The sequence below is a fragment of the Primulina huaijiensis genome, chromosome 12, assembly GCF_012295235.1.
Source record: "Primulina huaijiensis isolate GDHJ02 chromosome 12, ASM1229523v2, whole genome shotgun sequence".
Taxonomy (NCBI): Eukaryota; Viridiplantae; Streptophyta; class Magnoliopsida; order Lamiales; family Gesneriaceae; genus Primulina; species Primulina huaijiensis.
The window spans coordinates 8,354,625-8,374,168 of record NC_133317.1 but is presented as its reverse complement, the minus strand read 5'-3'; the positions used below and the strand labels follow the sequence as shown (position 1 = coordinate 8,374,168).

Below are 19,544 nucleotides of genomic sequence, written 5' to 3'. Positions count from 1 at the left end.
AAATTTATAAAAATTTAATTTAAGATAGATTTGCATTACAATTTATTTTATTTAAAATGATTAAAAATAATAAAAATATATGAAATTGATTTATAAAAAATATAATAAAATTTTAAATATTATATTAATTATTAAACTTTCACTCATTTTAATTTCATATTATATTGAAAAAAACAATTCAAGGGTATTATGGTTAATATACAATTTTATCATTATCACTATTCAAAAATTATATATTATCACACCTTTANGTTAACAAAATGTCTAAATTCAATGAAAAGCTATAGACTGAACAAAATATGAATGGCTTGGTTTATAGTCTACCTGTGATGTAGAGATACGAGAAAATGAACCTTCCACACTTACATGTTCAGTGTCCGTTCCTCGATCTACACACAAAAAATTTACGTTCAGAGTTGAAAAGATGAAATATAAAGAATATTAGCAATCACAGGTGCCTGCTAGAGGTTGCATCCACACAGAAGTTTATTTGGGGAAAGTAGTGGCGATTTCAGCAAATTTTAATGGAACTAACAGAAAATATATGATGTCTATATTGCAAAAATGTATTAATTTTCAAATGAATATTTTATCGATATAGGACCATCATCTTGAGAGTTAGAATATATTCGTAAACCAGGTCAGCCGATCCGTTTTAAATTTAAAAAAGACTCAAGTAAGCTCATTATTTTTAAGGGATAACACCTCTGCAGTAGACAAACCATAAGAGACACTTTGGTTGGTGACAAGATTTTTGAATAAAATTTAATAATCTCTAGATCCAATTTCTTTATGCGGCGTCATATTATACATCCAGTTCATGTACAGGGATATAAACAAAATTAATTTCTGAAATTTATAATGAAAGAGATTAACGCTGCATAATTCGCATAGTTAAACTTTAGTCAGAGTAAAATTAGAGACAGATGGCCTAAACAGTGAAGATTTAGCGAAAGTATTACTTACTCGAAGATTGCCTGCACGTTACTCATTTTCTGCGAGCAAGATGAAAAGCTCCTCATCAGTTATTGCTCCCTTTTCCATAGTCCTTTCCAAAGCTGTGAATCCTGCAGCATCCTTTATAGACACACATGCGCCTCTAATACAACAAATCAGGCACAATATAACATGATCAGATAAACGCTACCATTAGCTGCAAAGAACAGGAAGTTACAGAATTACACAATACGGAAGTATATTTTTTGTTTCTTGGCGCATGGAGGTGCGCTAAGGGGCTGGGGTATCGCCAAAGTGCTAGGACGAGTATTAAGGGATTGGAGGTGTCCAAGGTGCTAGGAGGAGTTTTAAGAAGCTGGAGGCGTGCCAAGGTGTTAGGAGGAGTGCCAAGGGGATGAAGGTGTGCCAAGGCTCTAGGAGGTGTGTTAAGGAGCTAGAGGTGCGCCAAGCTGCTAAGAAGTGTGCTGAGGAGTTAGGAGTTGGGAGTTGGAGGGTGGGTTAAGTAGTTGGAGTTGTGCTATGTCTAGCCAAGGGTGGTGGAGAAGAGCTGTGAGGTGTGGCAAGTGCGGAAGTGAGCTACGAGGCATGACAGGTGTGGAGGCGAGCTATGAGGTGTGATGGGCAAGGAAGGAAGCTAGGAGGTGCGCTAACGAGTGTTGGATAAGCCAAGGAGCTAGGAATGAGCTTAGGAGTTGAGGATGTGCGGAGGAGTTACACCGAGACAACCTCCTAACTCCCTTCTATCACTCTATTCATTCCGATAAAAAATAATAGCACGGGTCGGCTTCGATTATCAGAAAAGAACCATCTATTTTAGTATCACTTAAAAATATAAAAAAAGGAACAACATTCAAATGTCAAATAATCATTTAGGGTTAGATTTCATGTATCAACATTCTGTACAGGTTTCAATCAAATATCAGGAAAGAGTATCAAAACAAAGTTCACCCATAAATCAGGCAACAAAGGTCACCTAATACCAACTTTAAGAAACATATAGGGTTTTAGCACACTAGGTTTTCGAAGTCATGGGAGACAGAATATCATACTTTTCACAATGCCTGACACTTACATCTCTAGGAACTATTATCCTCAAAAGATGCATGCCTAGATATCTTTTGAAAGTGGCACAAGTAAATAGTACATAGATTTGAGACCGAAAGAGTCGATCAAAAGTGATTTTACCTTCTAAGCAAAAGCTTTGCAAGCTCATTGTTTCCTTTCAATATGCAATGTAGCAAAGGAGTTCTTCCATGGAAGTCACACTTGTTTATATCAGCACCTAACTGCAATAAAAGCTCAAGCATAACCAGATTCCCACCATGGCACGCTAGATGTAATAATGAACATCCCTGAAGGCAGTTTCCTGGATCATTTGATGAATTGATCTTCTCACAGGTTGCTGGGTCGAGTTCTTTCTTTTCGAAACGATGAAAACTTTGTTGAGGACTTGGTTCACCAAGGTTCATTTCACAACCAATTACATCTTCATAGGTGATGTTTACTACATTAATGCTGGATGCTGCAGTGATGCGGTACACCTCTCTCAGATTGTTGGCCTTAACTGCTTCCCAGATTGTAGAAGGTAAAATATCCTTTGCTGACGTGGCTTCTTTGTTTATAAACAGTTTTCTAACATACTGAATACCAGTCAAAATGTGTTATGATTTTCTGGCAAAAGTCAAAGTAAGAAGAAATTTACACGAACGGTGTGTAAAGTCAAAGAAGCTTGTCAAACATCTTCGATTTTCACAGGTTAATTATCTTGGAATATTCTGTGGCAGGGAATATAATATCGAGATAGTAGTTGATGATGGATGAAATTTCAAAAAATCATTTTGTCTGCGCAAATGTAACCAAAAGAGCTCAAAAACCAATCCACTTTCTATACCCCCACACCAAACATAGGCTGTAGCCAGTAAGAATCCTCGTGCGAAGAAGCCAAGGGAGAAATCAAAAGCAACAAACTTTTTAACAGAATTAATCTTAATTAAAGAATTAATCTTAATTAAGCAATAAGAAATTTGTACAGCAATTAAAAAAAAAACAATAGAAAACCAAATTGTAGAAGGTAGTACGATCAGAATTTTCAAAACATGTACCTTTGCTTGAATGTACGTCTCCTTTTGATGAAATCCATCCCCAGGGCTTGGTTTGGTAACAGAAGATATGGCTTCAGACTCCTGTTTTCTGCATATGATAGTTTCATTTAGTAGAAGGCAATGGATACTGTTCTAGCTCAAAATCATTAAATCAAAAGCACTGGAGGAAAATTGACTAAATTTAATTGATGCAATTGCATGAAAAGATGCAAGAACAGCAATTGATGAATCTATAAAACTGTCAACATGCAGTTATTGATTTTCATCTCCATCACATTTGATTGTGATATAAAAAAGATGAACTTGAAAATTAAAAGTCAGCCAGTCAGCAGACATGAATTTACATTTCCTTTTTTTATTACTACTATTTTTGGTTTATAGTGATCTATGCTAGCATAGACTCCAAGGTGACCCCTGAAGCTTGGTATTGCTTGCAACAGAGGTAGCTCCTTTATTCACAGAAGATTCAAGGAACATACATGAAGTTGTGCGGTGGAAGCAACTCCTCCCATACAGAATCACAATATGAATTTCCCAGAGCCCGAAATAAGTCCAAAACAACAGGCTCCCAAACTTTCACATCTAATGTGACCGATCTGACCTAGAGGTTCAAGGAAAAAAGATCGTCAACTCTTAACATTAAGTAATAGAAATTTAAATCCAAGCACATTCTTAATCATGCATACATAGCCCTTATACAAGTATGATAAATAAATACCACAAATTTGAACATTAAATTGTGGTTTTATGCCACACGAGCTACCATAGAAGTAAGCCATTTTTCAAACTCCTTAGTTCCAAAGCAGTTCCTAAAATTAACATTAGCATATCAAAAAAACTTATTTTTTTTTCAATATGATGTCTTTCGGTAGCCCAATATTCATTGTCGTATATCATAAGCAGGATAAGTAACTGAGCACTGAACCTATTTTTTCAATTTTAGAGTCACTTTGAGGTTATATAAATCTTCTAATGCATATTTCACTTCCTCCATCATAGTTTGTTACATTATATACACTCAGACATCCAATGTTACCATCCTTGGAATGGATCCAAGACAACCGAAATTAATTTGACTTAGGCACAAACTCCACCCAACATTACTTTTCCCTCAAACTCCTAGTAGCATTAAAGTGGAAATTCATATATTCACTCTCACTCATAGTAAGCTTTAAATCCATCTCCTATAAGATAGTCTCTATAATTCAAGCTCCTTATCGTTTCGTGTTTTTTCCGGAAGTCTGGAGAAACCTACAATTAATAGGATTCCACTAATCCTCCCATTCTGAAAGGAAAAGCGTGAAATTCTTTTTCCTTTCCACTGGGAGCCAGGGACCAAGAGATTGGATACCACTAAATATTAGTTGGTCAATAACAAAGTTACCGTTTGACTTAGGTGCTCAGTGAATACTACTGAATGTTTGCAACTTTCATGGAATTATCGTCATTCAAATTCTTTTACTTTCAGAGTATAGTCCAATAATCATCCATACACACTATTATACAGAAGCTAGAAGGAACTGTTGGAAAATATATCATTCATATTTAGCTTGATTTAATTAGAATTTTTGTAATTACTTTGAGAATTTGATTTGATTTGTTTCCTCTTAAATGTAAATGTGCTTGCATTTTTCATCAATGACATATCAAATGATACACACACATCTCAAGTTCTCTACTTTCTACATATTTGATTTAAAAATAAAAACATAAAAGAGAATGATAAAGGAACAACTTGGCAAATGATATACAAGAATAAAAAACCAAAATCTTAGGTAAACATACAAACATAATAAGAAATAGCAGAGATGTCTTCTAAATTCCATTGTGTTAAAATAAACTATACCTTAGAAATGTGAACACCAAGATTGCGATGAACGCCAGAGCACTCAATGCACATTAGGATGCCAAGATTCAGAGATGCCCAATCAGGTTCAGAAGCGGAACAATCAGCGCATAGGTCATTACCAGAAATTTCCCTCAGAATCTTAGGAACAAAATTAACTTGATCGACTCTCGTGGCATCTGACATACTTCCATCGGTGTCAAGCAGAGAAGTAATAGGCGCACCATAGGGATCGCGATTTTTAGCATTATCATTTCTTGTGACATCTAACTGCCAGTTATGCAAATGAAATTTTGTTAGAACATGATTTCTCTCAACAATTTCAGCCAATTTCTCCACAAAGCCGAGCAAAGAACAAAGCAGACCTGCTGCAAGTGGGAGGTCAAGAGGGATGTACTAACTCCTGTTATTTTGTTCATCCAATCAATTCTATCAGCTTCATTTTCGGCCTATCCAGAACAACTTAGAAAGGATGTTTTAGTGGGTAATCTAAACATTATACTTCCAAAATTCTGGCAAATAAATAGGGAGGGGAATTAAAACTTGGAACATGTAAGATATAATAGATGCAAGTTTCTGGATACCGATAATGAAGACAACTTTGCATAATGTTATCAAACCTAATATTGGAACTGTACATTATAGAGACACGTCTTGGTCAGTGAGAATTTTTTTCTTAATGGTTAAGGTCCAATACCATATCTATCTAGTGAACAGATATTGACATGAGGTATTGTTTGTTTGACAAAGCTCGACAATGTCACACCTAATATTGAAAATGTACATTGTAGAGACACGTCTTGGTCACTGAGAATTTTTTCTGCATGGTTGAAGTTTGATACCATATCTATCTGGTGAACAGATATTGACATGGAGTATTGGTTGTTTGAAAAAGCTATACAATATGTGTCAGTGACTTACTTCGACGAATTTGCATCCGTGGATGTAATATCAGCATATAAATTACCGCGTGCAAAGAAAAAAGGTCAAAATTTAGATTTAACATATTTATTTCTTCATGTAATTTAGATTTACTTGAGATAAAATATCAGGAAATAAAGTTAAAAAAAAAAAAACAATAACCATATACAATCATACAGAAAGAAAATATATTACTTGAAAAATGGTAACAATTGAATTCCACAAGGTGTTACCTAAAGAATCTTTTTATGCAAAAGTATATTACCTGCAAGGTGTAAGTTTTTGATGGAGAGATTATTCTGAAGCAAAGACGTAGATCGGTATCCTCTGCATCAATCTTAATTGTGGAGGTGCGCAAATCAACAGTACTACATCCTAAACTTTCGTCACCAACTGATGATGCTTGACGGTGGCGAGACCGGAATTTACCAAATACTCGACTATTATGTTCTGACGTATGGGCAGAATGAAGTGAGGGAGAACCCTGTGAAACAGAGTAAGTAGGCTCATTTCATCCATCGTTTGAAGAAGGTTATAATCCACAACTATACTTTTTTTGCCAACTAAACAAAATTACTCATGGTTTCCTCAATAGGTTTCATGCGAAGATATTCATTGTGAGGGAAACTTTGAAAGATGATGACTTATTGAAGAACTATCATCAGCAAAGGCCAAGATCTAAAGTTCCATTGGCAAACAGTAAACTTAACCCAAAGAGCAATTAGCTAGAACACAATACATCAGTAATATATAGTGTTCTATCAAAGGTCAAAACTAAGACAATCATGGAAGATCCTATAAAGAGGAGAGAATTACAATGGCGATTCACAGATTATTTGTGGTTTTTAAATGGTTTAAGATTCTTGTTGCGGTACATCAATTAAGTTTCTCAAGGGTTTGAGGTTCTAGAAAGTTAAAAGGACACAAAGTTATAGAAATTCCCAACAGGTTAAAAAGCCTAGCAGCCATAAAATAATGGTAATAGCGACAATGCATTTTAAGGCCCAATGAGAAGTTCAAAGAAAAATAACAATTATGCTCCATTAGTGGACGGATACAAAGGCAATACAAGTTGATCTATCAGAAATGCAAGTAACCAAATTGACCTGATATAAAATTATAGCTTACCCCTGGTTTGGCACCTTTGTTTCGGTAATAATACAAATTCCCCAGACTGTCAAGTATAAAGAATCTCCTTTTCCAATCTGCTCTCAGGCTTGAAGATCTTTTCAAAAGATACCCCTGCTTGATTGTTTGAACCTATAAGAACGAATGAAATTTCATAAACCACTGGATTCTAGTCATCTGTATAGACTGTCAGGAATTTTGATTTCCTAAATTTTAAGGAATAAAATTATCCATGACATCAAACAATTCTTCCTTGTTTCCACAATGAATAAAATCCTTTTAATCTTAGAATGTGCCATAAAATTCACTACTCATCCAGTATGGAAAATTTATGCAGTTCTAAAAATGCACAGAGAACATTTGAACTCCTACTTGGAAACGTATGCCTTGGCAGGCAGCAGTGACATCTATAAAATTTAGCCTAGCTACTCGACTTTAACAAACTTCCAACCACCTAAATGCTTTTCCAAGTTCTAATTACCAATGCTTCAGTGCCTTAGTCTTGGTCACAGACTTTACACATCACCATCTTGATCCAATCTAAACTTTTACCGAAATTTAAAAATAGATTACCGTAAGCACAAACTATTTTTTAGTGCAAAAATTGTGCATCCAACTTCCTTTCGCTGGCCACCTCATACTGTTTCAGTTGTTTTTATCTGTTCCTAGTCGCAGTTATTGCAATTCAATTAGCATATTTTTTATCAAGACAAATGGGATGGAAATGTAACAAGCCATATTCTTGAACCTTGTGCCAATGGAAATGCAATCCTTCATCAATCAGAGGGCAAACTAAAACCTTTGCAAAAAATAACTCACCTCACCTTTTGTAGTAGACTGCATGATTGCCTCCATGCTTTTGTAAGCACTCATACCAAATGCATTTGTGCCCATGGCACTTGCAGAAGCTGCCAAATTATTGGATGCCTGCGTCTGAGCCAGCTCTGATTGTGTCCTAAACTCCTGAATCCTTTTTGCGAGTCTATCTTGTTCAATATTTACCTGCTCCTTTGATTGTTGCGCATAAGTCAAAACCTGAACTTGTAGCAAAAACAAGGAATCAGATACACCATTTGGAAGAAACTAATAGAATCTGCAGTCATAATTTACTGCTTTATTGCAAACCTTTTTCTAAACAAAAGGGCGTTGAAAAGCACAATAACTCAAAAGAAAAAGGCAAATCATAGCTACAAATATGCTATTCATCACAAAAATTTCACCATTAGCAGAATGCTTAATATGATCAGCAGTTGATCAAAGTAAGCATTATAATGAAAAAAGTTGGTAAATAACTAGATTCATTAAATAATTAGATTCATCTAATCAGAAATATTTCAACTGCTTGAGTCAATATTCGCGAGTCTATCACAATAAAAAATTTATACGAGCAAAAGCATAAACCTGGCACCACATCGCACCCCGAGACCATGGGAATAAGGGCCACAAGGTAAAGCTGGCACCACATCACACCCCGAAACCATGGGAATAAGGGCCACAAGGGTGAGTAAAGTGCAGTGATATCTACTAGCAATCACTTCACATTACCAAAGTGGGTAACCCAAATTTTTGAAGAAATTAATTAAGCCACTGTTACACTTATACAAACTTTGCCGACAATAAACCGAGGACATCACAACTACTCCCTTTAAAACACGTATTCTTGGTATTCCTTCAACAATTGAGAGCTGCCTCACAATTTCCAAGGCCAATAGAGCCCACGGGAAAGGGATTGCAAGCAAGAAACCAACATAATGAACTTCAATAGCAATTTCTTTGAGAATAGGTTAAACCAACCTGTTAGTCCATCGAACACACTCATAAAACAATCAAAATATTGCCCTAAAACATATGTACGGCATCAAAGATAAAATTTAAACAGCATAGAGAGAGAAAAATATATTTTATCAGAACCAAAGAATACACGGAGGAACAAAATATTAAGAACAGTAAAATCGCCTTAAATTTGATTTACCAGTCCCAACACTTCTTGTTTGGGGTAGTATCAATTTTGCTTATTTTTCAAATGTTGCAAGCATGCAGCCAATGTTACTATTCCTTAATTTTCTGCAAGTCACTAGCTCCTGAGTCACACGTGCAATCATATCTTCTTCACTCAAAGCAATATTTACACAAGAAGATAGAAATTACTGATGTACCTGGTGAATGAAAGGCTCCATTTGGCTCAATAAGTCATAACCCTAAACAGTAAAGCGATGACTTAGATGGACATGTGTCATCAATCATTTTAAAAGATTTCAAATACGTAACTGAAAAACACACCAATTTAAAATATCTCAGATGAGCATCCATGATTGCACTAAATGATTCCAAGAACTCAAATTTCTTTTTTGCTTCAATATTCATGAGCGCATTTACCTGAAATTCTTAATATCAGGGAAACGTAATTTCAACTTAAAAGTTGGATTGCAAAAAAAAAAATACAACATGAAGAAAGAATCATTATCGCATCACTGGTACCAAATTAAAGCGGCTTCTCTCGAATGTTGACTTCGAATTTTGCAGCTCCTACCACATAATGACCAGATAAGTTTCCAAAGTTATAGGGAAAAAAGACAATATCATACAATGGAAAGGAAAATTTATTCAACATAGTTTGAGATAGTTCTAATAGAAGCTTGCATTACAGTTTCAAACACAAATAAAAAAGGCCAGACATAAATTATTACATTTGATTGATACAAGAAAGAAAAAAGACCACAGACCATGACACCACAAAATTTTCAAGCATAGCATGACATGTCCAAGGAATTTGAAACTTGCCAAAAATGGTCAAATGTCAAAAACTAGTTTGATGCATCAAGCAGAGGCAATAGAATATCAAATTAATTTGCCCGGCACCACCAACAAAGAAATATTTGATTTCACAATCATTCACAACAAAACGTAACATGAATATCTCAATGACATCTAAGTGGTGATTCACAGTCAAAGCATAAACTATTGGTTGTATGCGTCCTCCAAGATTGAGCTTTTGGAATGAACTATTTCAATATGGTATCAGAGTTAGGAGGTCAAATGTTCAAGACCCCAGGAGCATAAAAATCCCATGTATTGTATTATATTAAATTGGTCGGATGGTCTTCTTTATCTGATATCCGATCTAACTTGCATGTGCGAGACCTGTTACAGTATAGAAATACTATTGTACCGCCTCCATAAGTTCAAACTATTGGAACAAACAGTTTCAAATTTTACGTTATATGAGCATAATAAAGAAAATATTAACAATAGCTCCAAATGATATGCATGGCATCACAAGTTACAACAGTCATCCAGAGTTTGGGTATATCATGGGACCTTTGGCATGCTATTAGGAAATCAGAGAACGAGGATAAAATAAAGATACTGTTAAAAATGAAATTAATTGTAATGATCAATGCAAATCAGAACGTAAATTCAACAAGCAAGGTGGTAAATATTATATTATGGACAATAATAAGCTTCAAAGCTACACTAATTACTCGACAAACTCAGTCATGGTAAAAAAAAAATATGGAATGGAATTGAAATATACTTCTTCTAGTTCAGCAACAACTTCATCCCGAGTGGTCTTCTTTAAAGAAGAAAACTTCTCTCGTGCCTGGCACCACAAGATCGTACGAAATATAAAGTAGCTCATGTGTCATGAAACAGGAAACCAGCATGATTCAAAAATTAGATCAAACAAGACAAAAAACGATAAGTTTTACTCGACACATCCCCATAAATCAGGGATTCGATTAACTGAACCGGGGTTTGATTTGATTTTGAACATTTAATATTTATCATTGTAGTTATTGTTCTTCAAACTAAGAGACATCAACATCATTTTCGTTCATGGGGCATTTGTTTCAAGGATGTAGCCCCTTGAGCTAAACCACATAAACCATGTGCTGCGAATTTCTCTCTTCATTACCTCCCAGCTATTTCAAAATCCAATGTTAGTCATACTCACTTAAACCAAGATATGCATGGCTGAGAAGACAGGAAAGACTCCACAACGGGAATTCATTGCAGATAGATTCTGTCAGGGGCTAACTAAAGTAAGATACTTTCATCCTCCTTTCATAAGCGAAAAGTTACTTTCCTAAGCAGCATAAACTAAGGGTATCTAGAATCAGAGTTGAATTCTCAAGTAATTAAGTTGAGTGTAGGTTAAATTATTTTTCCAGTCATAATTCCTCAATATATTCTATTATTGGATTTAGAATCTTAAACCAATGACTGATGATCTAATTTAGAATTCTTTACCAGCAGAAGCATAAATACCTGATCGTATGATCCCATGGCCTTGTCGAATCTGCGACGCGACTCCTACAGGAGACAAATGATAATTATCACACAACATGATACAGAAAATTATATTTTCTCACGTATGTTTTCCAGAGAGAGATGCCAAACCATGCAATCATGACATCATTGACAAAGAGCTGCATAGGGAGAAGGAGAACTAGAGGCAAAAACATCGAAAATAACCAAATGACAACTTTTAGCTGCTTAAAATAGCAAACCTGCCATATGAGTGCCATCGCATGCACATGAAACCAAGTTTGCATTATCTGCATTTGTCTCATTTGAATAGTCTTGTAAAAATACCACCCTATATGTGGTTTAAAAGATTAAACTTCCTCAGAATTATGAGCACAATTATTTTTTCTTAAAAAAATACTGTTCTGACATTCAATTTGATGTGTGATCATGTTTATTGCTTGTTTTATCTATGTTAATGCCCATAACAAAAAGGTTAAATCACATATGCCTCTTAAATTGTCGAAACCACCAAGCAGAGAAGCAAATAATACATCAATCACGACCAAAAAGAAAAGAAAAGTAAAATTAATAAGGATTAAATTTTTCTCATGGCGTGCCAAATGAAATTTCAAATCCAATATTTCAAGATTATCTAAAAGTGGTGATTCTTTGGCTTACTACGGCTTTATCAACCAACCCACCTTTGCACCTTGCAAATCAGTGGTCAAAAACTGAGACAGTCGATCGACAAGAACATGCTCAACCTGCAGACAAGAAATTTATCATATTTTCAGAGGAAAAAGCCTTCAAATAAAATTTGTAGTACAAGATTAGAATATATTTTCTCAAAATAGGATTAAACTCAATGGTTAACAATCAAGCTTCTCAAGATGAGCCATCGTCAAGCTAGACCAAATTTCAATGGATATATTTAGTTTCACACAACTATATAATATTATACCACGGAGGCTAAAGAGTAAGAGGAAGTAAAATGAGACTAACTTTCCAATATAGTGGCACATGAAGAGGGTGATTAACTCGTGAAAACATGGTGACTAAAATCAAAGAGTTGTATGAACGTTCATACATTTTCAAATGCAACAAACTCACTTGAGAACGAAGAAATTCCTTGTACGTAGAAAGCTCACGTAATGTGTTGGTAAATTTTGATACGACTGGACCTGTTGACATGCAAAGAGAAATATCAATATTATACCAAGTCTTAATTCCAAATTACGGTATGCTTTACGAATCCCCATTCTCCATTGAACTCTATCTGATGTTAAGATTTTGGTGGTTTCCAAATCACAGGAGTCAAACAAGTGAAGAGAAGCAAAAATGAAAAATAACTCCAGAAAATGTTGGATTCAGATTAGTGCAAGTTTGGGCTTTGACTAGTAAATTTCACATGCTTTATTTACAAATTGTTGAAGTGTGTTTTTCGGCTCGAGTGAGTTAAAACTCATTCATACGGTGAGTGGTAAGACTCGCAGGCTGATAGTCTGGGTGCTCAATGCCGTACAAGGGTTTGTGACACAGTTTTGACAAAAACATCCACTGTTGATACAAACTTTACGGGCAAATGCCCAAACTTACACTAATCTGATTCAACGAAAGTGAGCATGTCGTGTACAAGCCTTTCATCAAACTTCAGCAGATAGCAAGACCAAAAAAATTTAAAACCAATAGATACTCCATGAACGAAAGAAAAAGTCCTGCATTATACTATTTTGGAAATTAGAACCATTTGAAAATTTTAAAATTTTCAAAATGACAATCAAAAGCAATTTGATCAACTTCAACTCTTAACTCCCATTCCAAACTAGAGCATTGATGCAGAAAAATATTTATAAATATGCCACTTAGTACCTCCAATGGAAATACCAAGAGGGTCATCAAGGCCACCGCTAAATGCTTCTAATGATTCAGCAAAACCCATGTCTCCATTGCAAGCTTCTCCAAGAACCTCTCTGGATCATAAAAACGCATTATCTAATGTATCAATTTTGAAAAGCTATATCCATAAAATCTTACAAATCAAAAAAGTAAGTATCATTTCATAATTTTTCTTTCTCAGGTATATTAGTTTGTCAACATGTTGGGTGTAAGAATAAAAAGTGCCCCTATCATACATTACCAGATGTATGCCCCTGCAATACTATACATAAACATGCTGAAGCGAAATAAATCAAAGTAATAAATTATAATTTACATATCTTGCAGATCCCATATTTTTATTATTTGTGCTGCCTGTGCCACTAAGATTGACCAATATCATATTGTGACAATTGATGGAAGAAAGAAGTATCCAACTCCATCACATTGCAAATAAACTTGAGCATGGATGCTCAAACATTTAATAAGTTTCTAGGATACACATGTAGCAACCGTGGAGATCTAAAAGGTCGCTAGTAATCACATGCTAAAAACAAAGTTAAAAAAACCGCTTTCATGAAGTAGCAACTACCAAGATCTTAAAAGTCGCTCCTTTTTCCTACAACAAATTTTGGATGGGATGTTAGAATGCACCTGATTCAAATACATCATATTCTTTTGCTACCAAACAATGGCCCATGCCACTTCACCATCCTAGGTTAGCAAAGTGGAAAAGACTGATGAGATCTTATGTTATATGGATGTGAACTCAGTTACTGTTACGGACTTACGGTGTTGCTTATCAACTTTTGGATGGAGTTTGGACAAGTTTTTAAGTGAGTTGGAAGAGTTCAGATAGCAACATCTATTGATACTTTTCGAAAAAAGGATAAATGTGAACTAGTTTCTAGCAAAATCCATTGAACTGGATTCTCACATGAGATCAGTTTAGAGTCGCCTTACCATGGATGAAATGAGCTTGCCAAGAAAACTAGGATTACTACTATCCGAAAACAAGAACAAATGTAAATAGCTATAAGACAAACCCAAGAAGCTAAAGTCTCACTTGTGGGTTCCACCCATGGGCCTAGACCGAGACAATTGGCCATTTAGCAGATGTGGGTGAGCCAACCATATACTTAAGACTTCCATACCCAGGAAAATTGGTTTATCACATAAAGAGGACCTGAACTATGATGAAGGTAATTTAACTTGTGTACAAGGAAAACCATGCCAAGCTTGTCTTTCATTTCTTCTTAATAAAGCAAGCGTAGATTAACTTTCCTATCCTCTCCTTAACTACTAGAATCCATTTTCAGTTTGGAGCCAATTTCACCAGTGCCAAAGTAATTTTCTCAGCAAAATCATAAGTGAAGATGAACTTATGCATCAGCGAGATGAAAAAAACAAATACATTGGTCGTATCATGGGCATAAAGTCCAGTAGAAGACAATAGAGACAGTTTTCAATTTACTCCTGTCTTAAGTAATTTACTTAATTGATAGTTTTCATTGCAAGAATATTCCAACAATTTAAGAATGAAAAAAGAAAAATATTGACACAAAATTCAAGAAAGTGAGATTGGAATCTCTCTCAGACTATGATGGAATAATAGGTCCATAGAACGGCAAATAGACTTTTTCCTGAACTAAACACGGGGAAAAAAGAACAAAGAGTTGACTAAGAATACAAAGCAACGAGAAAACAGCAAAAGTTTTAAAGTCTTGAAAAAGCGAGCAGCTTTCTTGAGCAAAATCCATGTGATACATGTCAAAATCATTCAGCCATCGATAGAAGATCCACACGATCAAATCTACCATATTTTTCCAAGAAAAAATAAATGTGAAGGCATCACATTCTTCGCCATTAGCTGTGCAGTAACATCAGAGCCACAGAATTAAGACTTGTTCAACAAAGCGTACTCACGTATATTTCTTACAGCCTTTATATAACCTCTGGCACCGATCTCTTAGCTCATCTGCCGTGTGCTCTATCGATCGCACCTAAATTTCAAATCAACATACAACACAATAAACAAAAGAGTCGCGTGAATGAAATAATGTGACGAATAAATCCAAAAAAAAAAAGACAAGAATTATGTAGAGAAATTACCTGTTTTTGGAACGCGGGAGAATCCTCGAGCTTCATGAACCAAGCCATTTTCTACTTCGTTCAGATTTAGATCCCTGGTGAACTGAGATTTAGATCGAGTTCAAGTGTGATCTCCCCCGTCTATACGACGCCGTTATGGAAACTTAAAAAATAAAAAATTGAGACTGGAGCCGAGCGGAGCTAGAAATAAAAAGCATAGACTTCATAATTGAAAAAGTGATGGAATTGTTGTGAAAAAGTAAAAATTTACGGTAAAAAGTAAAAATCTCAAACTCTCAAAATTATCACACTACACACTTTATAATATTTTTCTCTCAACTCAATTGTGATTTTCTTCACAAATGAGAGATCTATTTATAGAAAATTTTTACAAATAATCCAAAAATAAAATACATCATTACCTACATCATCACACACTAATTTTCAATATTCAACACCTAATTTTACCTAATTTTCAACATTCAACATTCACATTTTCAACACAAATATTTTTCACATTTTTAAATAATTTTTCAACACTCCCCCTTGTGATGATGATCATAATGATTGTATACATTACGTGTTTTTATACTGCCTCGTTAAAAACCTTACTAGGAAAAACCCATTGGGATAAAAACCATAGTAAGGGAAAAAGAGTGCAGTCACGTAAACTCCCCCTCATGTTGACACGAACAATTCTTCACAAATTTCGTAGATTGCGCATCCCAATATTATATATGTGCTTTCTGAATATTGTCGTAGGAAGTGCCTTTGTGAAGAGATCTGATGAGTTTTCACTTGATTGAATGTGACGAACATCAATACATTTATTCTTCTCAAGCTCCTTGGTGAATGCGAAGAACTTAGGAGGAATATGTTTAGTTCTGTCGCTTTTTATGTATCCTTCTTTCATTTGAGCAACACATGCAGCATTATCTTCATATAGTATCACAGGCTTCTCGTCGAATGATAATCCGCATGAGATTTGGATATGTTGAGTCATTGATTTTAACCACACACATTCACGGCTTGCTTCATGTAGTGCAATAATCTCGGCATGATTTGATGAAGTTGTTACAAGTGTTTGTTTCTGTGAACGCCAAGAAATTGCAGTGCCTCCACGAGTAAATACATATCCAGTTTGAGAACGTGCTTTGTGTGGATCAGATAAGTATCCAGCATCGGCATAACCAATTATACTTGGATTAGCATCTTTTGAATACAAAAGTCCCAAGTCTGTCGTTCCTCGTAGATAACGGAATATATGTTTAATTCCGTTCCAATGTCTCTTTGTTGGATATGTGCTAAATCTTGCCAATAAATTTACGGCAAAAGATATATCAGGCCTTGTACAATTTGTAAGATACATAAGGGCACCGATAGCACTTAGATATGGTACTTCTGGACCAAGAATATCTTCATCATCTTCACATGGACGGAATGGATCCTTTTCTATGTTTAATGATCTAACAACCATTGGAGTACTTAAAGGATTTGATTTGTCCATATTAAAACGTTTAAGGATCTTTTCTGTATAATTTGTCTGGTGAACAAATATTCCACATTCTTTTTGTTCAATTTGTAAACCCAGACAATACTTGGTTTTTCCAAGATCCTTCATTTCAAATTCTTCTTTCAAGTATGACACAACTTCTTGAATTTCCTTATTTGTTCCAATGATGTTTAAATCATCAACATATACAGCAATAATTACGCATCCGGATGTTGTTTTCTTAATGAAAACACAAGGGCATATTGAATTATTTACATATCCCTTTTTCATCAAGTGATCACTTAGCCTATTATACCACATTCTGCCGGATTGCTTCAACCCATATAATGATCTTAGTAATTTCACAGAATAACATTCTCTGGGTTTTGAACTTTGTGCTTCAGGCATCTTAAATCCTTCAGGGATTTTCATATATATATTACTATCAAGTGATCCATATAAGTAGGCTGTAACAACATCCATAAGACGCATTTCTAAATTTTCAGATACTGCCAAGCTAATCAAATACCGAAACGTAATTGCATCCATCACAGGAGAATACGTTTCTTCATAATCAATTCCAGGCCTTTGAGAAAAACCTTGTGCAACAAGTCGAGCTTTATATCTTACTATTTCATTTTTCTCATTTCGCTTTCGAATAAAAACCCATTTGTATCCAACAGGTTTTACACCTTCAGGTGTAAGGACTATAGGTCCAAAAACATTACGTTTATTTAGCGAATCCAATTCAACCTGGATGGCATCTTTCCATTTTATCCAATCCTGCCGATTTTTACATTCACCAAAAGATTTTGGTTCATGATCTTCATTATCATTTATGATGTCGATTGCCACATTATAAGAAAATATATCATCAATTTCTTCTATATCTTTTCGGTTCCATATTTTTCCAGTATTAATATAATTGATAGAGATTTCATGATTCTCGTCAGTTTGTGGTTCTGACAAAACATTTTCATCATCATGTGTTTCTTCAGGAACATCATTCTCTATTTTGTGATCATTATGTGTTTCTTCAGGAACATCATTCTCTATTTTGTGATCATTGTGTTTCTCTATGAATTTTCTTTTTCGAGGATTTTTATCCTTGGAACCAACTGGCCTTCCACGCTTCAGGCGTTTAATGACATCATGACTATCTTCAATTTGTTTCTTCGGAATTTCAATTCGAGCAGGGGCATTTGCAGCATGTATATATGATTTAGTTACCCCTTTTGTGTCTGCAAATGCATCTGGTATTTGATTTGCTATTCTTTGCAAGTGCACAATTTGCTGTACATCTTTTTCACATTGTTTTGTTCTTGGATCCAGATGTAACAATGATGATACATACCATGTAATTTCTTTTTCGGTATGTTTCTGTTCTCCCCCTAACATTGGGAAGATTTCCTCATTAAAATGACAATCAGCAAAACGTGCTGTGAACACGTCGCCTGTCTGTGGTTCAAGATATCGAATGATCGATGGACTATCATAACCAATATAAATTCCAATCTTTCTTTGAGGTCCCATTTTCTTTCGTTGAGGTGGTGCAATAGGCACATACACCATACATCCAAAAATTCTCAGATGAGAAATGTCTGGTTCTTTACCAAATGCAAGCTGCAATGGGGAGTATTTATGATATGCACTTGGTCTGATGCGAATTAATGAAGCAGCATGTAAAATTGCATGTCCCCATATAGAAATAGGGAGCTTTGTTTTCATAATCATTGGTCTAGCAATCATTTGCAGACGTTTAATCAATGATTCAGCCAATCCATTTTGAGTATGTACATGAGCAACAGGATGCTCAACAATGATTCCCATAGACATACAATAATCATTGAAAGTCTGGGAAGTAAATTCACCAGCATTATCAAGTCTAATTTTCTTGATTGTATAATCGGGAAATTGATTCCTCAATTTTATTATTTGAGCAAGTAATCTTGCAAATGCAACATTTCGAGTTGACAATAAACATACATGTGACCATCTGCTGGAGGCATCAATCAATACCATAAAGTATCTGAATGGTCCACATGGTGGATGGATTGGTCCACAAATATCACCCTGAATACGTTCAAGAAACATTGGTGATTCAGTTTGGATTTTGGCTGGTGATGGTCTTATAATAAGTTTTCCAAGAGAACATGCTTTACATTGAAACTTATTATTCTGAAAGATCTTCTGGTCTTTCAATGGATGACCATGTGTATTTTCTATAATTCTTCGCATCATTGTTGAACCAGGATGTCCTAATCGATCATGCCAATTGGTTAATATTGAAGAATTATCAATTACCATGTTTGATTCAATGGGACGTATATGTGTATAATGCAATCCAGTAGGGAGCATTGGTAGTTTTTCAATCACATATTTCTTTCCTGATTTATATGTGGTAAGACACATATATTTCTCATTCCCTTCATTCATTGTTTGAGTATCATACCCATGGGAATATATATCATTAAAACTCAACAAATTTCTTTTCGATTGTGGTGAATATAAAGCATCATTGATCAAAAATTTTGTACCATTAGGTAACAAAAATTGTGCTTTACCACATCCTTTAATCAAGTCTACAGGACCTGATATTGTATTCACCGTTGTTTTTGTTGGTTTTAGTTCCAAGAAATATCTTTTATCTCGGAGGATAGTGTGCGTTGTACCACTATCGGGTATGCAAACTTCAGCTTTGCTCATAGCATTTTCCATATTTGAACTTCAAAAAATATGCAATGAAAAAAAATTAATGACAATACATATTTAAATATAACACATATCATAATTGTACAATAAAACATTATCATATAAATACATGAAAAATAAATTATTGTACATTTATATTCTACCACTATATTGTTCATTTTCAGAGAAA

The 19,544-nt window shown here is 34.8% G+C and overlaps 1 protein-coding gene across 2 annotated transcripts; it reads right to left on the bottom strand.

Moving 5' to 3' along the window:
* Positions 1-226: 226 nt before the first annotated feature.
* On the bottom strand, positions 227-15,360 carry LOC140989504 (ADP-ribosylation factor GTPase-activating protein AGD2-like). Of its 2 annotated transcripts, XM_073458709.1 has the most exons (20): positions 15,193-15,356; positions 15,007-15,083; positions 13,075-13,175; positions 12,316-12,386; positions 11,907-11,969; positions 11,224-11,268; positions 10,490-10,555; positions 9,433-9,480; positions 9,235-9,330; positions 9,111-9,152; positions 7,774-7,989; positions 6,955-7,086; positions 6,092-6,310; positions 5,271-5,354; positions 4,906-5,175; positions 3,539-3,660; positions 3,060-3,147; positions 2,143-2,597; positions 967-1,099; positions 227-389 (listed from the first exon to the last, which is right to left on the bottom strand). In XM_073458709.1, the coding sequence occupies exons 1-19, from the start codon at positions 15,238-15,240 to the stop codon at positions 985-987; spliced, it is 2,358 nt and encodes a 785-aa protein (XP_073314810.1). In that variant the 5' UTR covers positions 15,241-15,356; the 3' UTR covers positions 227-389; positions 967-984. The 2 variants fall into 2 exon arrangements, with proteins under 2 accessions (XP_073314810.1, XP_073314812.1); XM_073458711.1 differs by lacking the exons at positions 227-389; positions 967-1,099 and having other exon boundaries at positions 2,277-2,589; positions 15,193-15,360.
* Between the last annotated feature and the right edge of the window lie 4,184 nt (positions 15,361-19,544).

Coding starts and splice junctions, on each gene's coding strand:
- LOC140989504 (XM_073458709.1), bottom strand. CDS start 15,240: ATGGCTTGGTTCATGAAGCTCGAGGATTCTCCCGCGTTCCAAAAACAG. Junction 13,176..15,006: donor AAAGGCTGTAAGAAATATAC/GTGAGTACGCTT, acceptor TTTATGATCCAG/AGAGGTTCTTGGAGAAGCTT. Junction 10,556..11,223: donor CCATGGGATCATACGATCAG/GTATTTATGCTT, acceptor TTGTGGTGCCAG/GCACGAGAGAAGTTTTCTTC.